Source organism: Pygoscelis adeliae, unplaced genomic scaffold (assembly GCF_000699105.1).
Source record: "Pygoscelis adeliae isolate BGI_AS28 unplaced genomic scaffold, ASM69910v1 Scaffold286, whole genome shotgun sequence".
NCBI classification, from domain to species: Eukaryota; Metazoa; Chordata; class Aves; order Sphenisciformes; family Spheniscidae; genus Pygoscelis; species Pygoscelis adeliae.
The window spans coordinates 2,186,657-2,191,865 of record NW_008825076.1 but is presented as its reverse complement, the minus strand read 5'-3'; the positions used below and the strand labels follow the sequence as shown (position 1 = coordinate 2,191,865).

The 5,209-nt window shown below is 56.9% G+C and overlaps 1 protein-coding gene across 1 annotated transcript; it reads right to left on the bottom strand.

Annotated features, from left to right (window-relative positions):
* Nucleotides 1-3,241: 3,241 nt before the first annotated feature.
* On the bottom strand, nt 3,242-5,202 carry SNAI1 (snail family zinc finger 1; the record flags this gene model as incomplete). The annotated part of the gene is made up of 2 exons (XM_009326847.1): nt 3,242-3,443; nt 4,731-5,202. Coding segments are annotated over 2 exons (654 nt in total), but the record flags the coding sequence as incomplete, so codon positions are not given.
* Between the last annotated feature and the right edge of the window lie 7 nt (nt 5,203-5,209).

Below are 5,209 nucleotides of genomic sequence, written 5' to 3'. Positions count from 1 at the left end.
GGGGATTGCCCACATCTGCAGCAGTTTGAGCTGGACGCAAGTGTGTCCTTGTCATGGGCCCCAGCCCTCTGCTCACCCCAACAGTCCTCAGTGTAGAAATAAGAAATATTTTTTCAGTAGGAGAATGAGCAGCCAGTCAGAAAAGGAGGGCTCTGGGCCACATCCATCACCCTGCGACAGGGCAGCAGCTGGTCCAGAACAGGGCATAACCTGGGGAGGCCAGAGGCACTGCCCCAAGCTGCGGGACAGCATCTGAGCGGCCGTGGGTCCCTGGGGCACAGGGTGCTCCCGTCTGAGCAGCCGCAGGTCCCCAGGGTGCAGGGTGCTTGGGCAGGGCAGGGAAGGGAGCAGATGCAGCAGCAGCCCAAGTGCCAGTGAGCTGTGCTTTTGTGATTCAGAACAGGCAGCGTTTCTTTTTTCCAGTGTTTTAAGGCTGCATTTGTGTTTGAATGCCAGCGGGATTTGTCAGTCGGAGCCTAGGCTGTCCTCCACCCGTTTTATACCTTCTCTCTAAAAGCCTTGCATCCCAGCCAGGCTCTGGACAAAGCCAGGAACACAAGTGAGAGCAGGAAAGATTGCTAAGGAGGAGGTTTCTCACAACTCTCATCGCCTGCCTAACCAATATTAGTCGAAGCCCATTGAGAGGGAGCTGGCAGGGTTCCCCGGTGGGCGCCAGTGCAGGGATGAAGCAACAGCCTGAATGACACGGGAAAGGGTCCCCATCCGAATCGGTGACAGCCGTGACACACATGGATGGGGGTAAGGCACAGCCCGCTGCAGGGCCCTAACGCTAAGCAGTAACCGAGGGCTCTTGCATGTCAGAGCCGCAAAGCCAACACCGACCCGGGCTGGCGGGACGGCCCGCGCCGCCTCCCCGGCAAGCAGGGCTCGGCAGGCGTCTGCTCCCTGCTTACCCACTCCTCGACCCTCCTTTCCAGCTCCTGCAGGTGGTCCGTTCTCAAAATTGGTCTTTTTTTAACTGTTTAGCCGCTTTTGCGGCTCCAGGATTTTATGGATGGAAAGCTGAAAGTAATTAGTGCCCCTCCCCCGCTTCCTGTTGGGAAAAGGAAGAAAAAAGCACACACAAGAGCAAACCCAAAACTTCCTGCCCTGCTTAATAATCAAGTAATGAGTCCAACTCGGCTGGGAAAGTCAGTTTATACTGGGCGAGCTCTTAATTAAAGACGGGCCGAGCAGCAGCTCTGCTCGCTTTTACAGCCACACACATCTTCCTGCTCTGTAACAGTCCCTGGGAGAGGCGCGGGGAGCCGGACGCCAGCGGGCTGGAGGGGGGATGAGTGCTGGGGGGCGCACGCTTTTATTCCCAGGTTAAAAGCAATGTCCTGGAGATGGCACTGAGGAAATGCGTGGGGGGGGAAGAAGGACAAAATCCCAGACCCTGGGGGAGGCAGGTGGCAAGACCGGCTGCACTGTCCTTGAAGCACCCCAAGTTCGGAGGTGGCTGGGAAGGTGCAAGGCAGGTGGTTTGGGGCATTGGGACAGTTTCCTTATGGAAATCCTAGAGGCAAGTACCCGGGGTATCCCAGAGCACCTGCACCTCGGTCCTCTCCTGGCTGCGGGCACGCAGGGGACAGCCCCACCTGCGCTTGCTGAAGGGCTCTGTGGTGACAACAGGATGAGTCACCTCCGTGCCACACCACGCACATCAGGTCACCCACCCGGAGGCTCAGCTCACTGAGGTACCTGATGCTTTAGCCATCCCCAGGGAGGCTCAGGAGCCTGCCAAGAGCCGGAGGCAGCCCCACCACCCCAGCAGGGCAGTCCCCCGTGCTGCGGCACAGACCTGCGCCCCAGGGAGTGCTGAGGGACACGGCCAGGCTACGGGTGCTCCAGCAGACCCGTGGGGAAGCCAGCACCCGCCCGGGCAGGCTGGGAGGGACAGGGCAAGCCCTTGCGCTTTCCCATATGGAGCCAGGGAGATCCACTGATCCCTGATCCACCCCCAAGCCTGCATCACCGCACAGCTGCCCCTTCCCCAGCCCCACGGCAGGAACTGACTCAGCCTGCGCTTTCCTCCCTCCAGAGGCAACTGCTCTGCAGATCCCCTCGTGTGAATGCCACTTGCCGTTCACCTGCAGCCAGAGGCCAGGAGCACAGGATGGGGGCAGGAGAGCCGAGTCCAGCACCCCAACGCAGCCCAGCACCCCCACCCCACAGCACTCCCCACCCACACTCACTGCTGCATATTCACCCTAAGCACCCACAAAACCCTATTATAAATTAACCATTTTATTGAATATCAATAAACTGTATATAATTATATAAAAAGTTTCATCAGTACAAAATTGTGGCACAAAAATATAAATACCAGTGTACCTTTGAAATGTAAACATCCTCTTTGTAATGATTCCATGAAAACAATGTCCAAAGAAAGATGCATTCAGGAGGCACCTGTCAATACCCATAAATAGGGCTTTTGGCACACACCTGTCGATGGGCAGCCTTGGGACAGGCCACCATTGTATCAGCTGACAAGTGCCTGCTATTAGTCACAGTTCTCTTGAAAAGCAGTTGTTAAGAGTCATATTAACAGGTGCTTGAGTGCATAGCTGCTCTGTAAACAGGGTTGGTGTTTGAAATGGCTACCCATGCCTTTTATGGACACTGTTAATCTCGCAGGCATTGCAAATTGTCATTGTGCTGGGGAGAAGCAGCTGCTTCACAACTACTGGGATACTGTATTATTGCATAGTTACACCTTCTACAGGCGGCGTATATACACTCGGGGAGGGGGGTTAACATTTTGTCCTTCATTAAAAAAATATTGGTTCTTAAAAGTTACCAAGTGGTTACGGTAAAAAAAAAAAAACAACAAACACAACCCCCCCCCAACCCCCCCAAGCTACATGTTTGCAATGTTTGATACCGGCGGTGGGGCCAGGGTGCAGGTCCAACCCTGCAAGGTGCCGAGTGCCTCCGGCAAGCGGGGGCACCTGCTGAGGGGCTGCGGCAGCAGCGGGTCGGGCTCAGGGCTGTGCCCCCCGAGTTTCACGCACTCACTTTGCCACCCACGCTTTGCACCAGAGTCCAATCCTGCACCCTCAGATGCCGGGATGGGAGAAAGATCAGGCCTTCGCGTTGCACAGGAGGCACCGAGTGAGGAGTGTGAGGGTCTCAAGGGCCGGAGTAGCTGCGTCCGGCCCGGTGCACGCTGCGATGGCGACGGAGGAAACTAACTCCTACAGAAACTAGTTATAATATAGGTATTTGCGCGGTGAGAGGCCTGGGGGAGCGGAGTCCTCAGCGAGAGCCTGAGCAGCCGGTCTCCTCGTGCTTGTGGAGCAGTGACATACGGGAGAAAGTCCGGGAGCAGGTTTTGCATTGGTACTTCTTTACATCTGAATGGGTCTGCAGGTGGGCTCGGAGATTAGAGCGGTCAGCAAAGGCCCGGTTGCAGTGTGTACAGGAAAAGGGCTTTTCACCTATGGGACAAAGAGAAACGCTCCCAATTAACCAGTGCATCAACACATGGGGAATATCAAAGAAGGAGCCATTCATTAGCCAAAGTTTGTGAAGAGTACAGTGAAAAGAAGTGCTGGCTGTTATTGTTCGGAGGGAAAGCAGGGAGAGGTATGTACAGCATTCACTTTGGGAAAGCCACGGACTTGGGAATTTCCTACTCCCAGAAAAACCTCTCCTATGAGCCATGGAAAATTAATGCTGGAAACATCTGCAAGCAGCAAGGCAGTTGCACATACAAACGAAGACACGATATTCGTCTCCTGCCTGGAGCCAAGCGAACCGTTTGCAGAGAGGCAGGAAAGCCAAGCACTATGTGTTAATTATATCATAGCAGGCAGCGGCTGAAAGGCGCCAGCGCCAGGGTGAGTATAGCTATTTCCTCTGCCGAACCTCGCCCTCCCCCTTCTCCCGCCCGGCTCGCATTGAAAAGCCTGGCCAGGGCGAATTCCTCCCAGAAAGACTCTTTTGGAGGAAACAAATGTGTATGCTCAATTTGGAAAGCACAATTAAGTCTTCCCAGCTTCCTTCAGCCATCATCCTTAGTACGTTAAGAGGGTGTGAAATCAGTGCCAAGTAACAATTACACTATCCCCGCAGCCCCACAAAGGATGCTCGGGAGATGCATTGTATGGGCGGCCGTGGCAGCGGGGCAGGCTGCAGCTGCGGCACCCGGACCCGCACCAACAGGTGCAGGGGGTGGCCGGCCCCGCGCCCCCAGCACCTGCCCGCTGGTCTCGCCAAGCCTCGCTGCAGTGCGTCTCGGCAGCGGGTGTGCTTTGAGCTGAGCTCATCGCTGCTGAGCGGGACGGCGGGTTGGAGGCCACGGTGGTGGGCAGCCAGGTCTGGGGTGCTGCCCCGGCTGGGGATCCTGGCCAGGAGCCCTTGGTGTGGGCAGGGAGGGATGCTTCAGGCATGGTGGGGCACAGGGAGGAAGTGCTCCAGCAGTCTCACGGCCCCATTTTATGAAATTGGGCTGAAGCGTGTGCCGTCACACCGCGGCTGATGGGCTGGCTCGCAGGCAGGCACGGCACTAACAGCAGTGGCACAGATTTACAAGCTAAGCCTTGACCCTGCGCTCGGTTCCAGCCAAGAGGATATTTAAAGGACATTTTAGAGATGTGCCAAGGGGGTTTGGGAAGCCCTTATCTTCCGAGATAACACCCAGCCCACTGATTCGCTGGGGGTGGTGGAGCTGGGAAATGGGAGGCGATAAGGGAGGGAGGGAGAGGGGCAAGAGCCAGCGTTACCGGTGTGTGTCCGGATGTGTCCCTGCAGCAGCCAGGGCCGGGAGAAGGCCTTGCCGCACATCTTGCAGACACAGGGCAGCGTGTGGCTCCGGATGTGCATCTTGAGAGCCCCCAGGCTCACGTACTCCTTCTCGCAGTACTTGCAGCTGAAGGATTTGTGTGTCCGGATGTGTCCCTGCGGCAGCAAGGGCCGGGAGAAGGCCTTGCCGCACATCTTGCAGACACAGGGCAGCGTGTGGCTCCGGATGTGCATCTTGAGAGCCCCCAGGCTCACGTACTCCTTCTCGCAGTACTTGCAGCTGAAGGATTTCCTGGCCTGGGCATCGCAGTGCAATTGCTTGTGCTTGGAGAGCCCGGCGAAGGTGGAGTAAGCCTTGGCACACTGGGCGCAGCGGAAGCGCTCGGCGGCGGCGGGGGCCGAGGCCGGGCTGGGGGGCCCCGAGCTCTTGCCTTCATCCTCCTCGCTGGAAAGCGCCGTC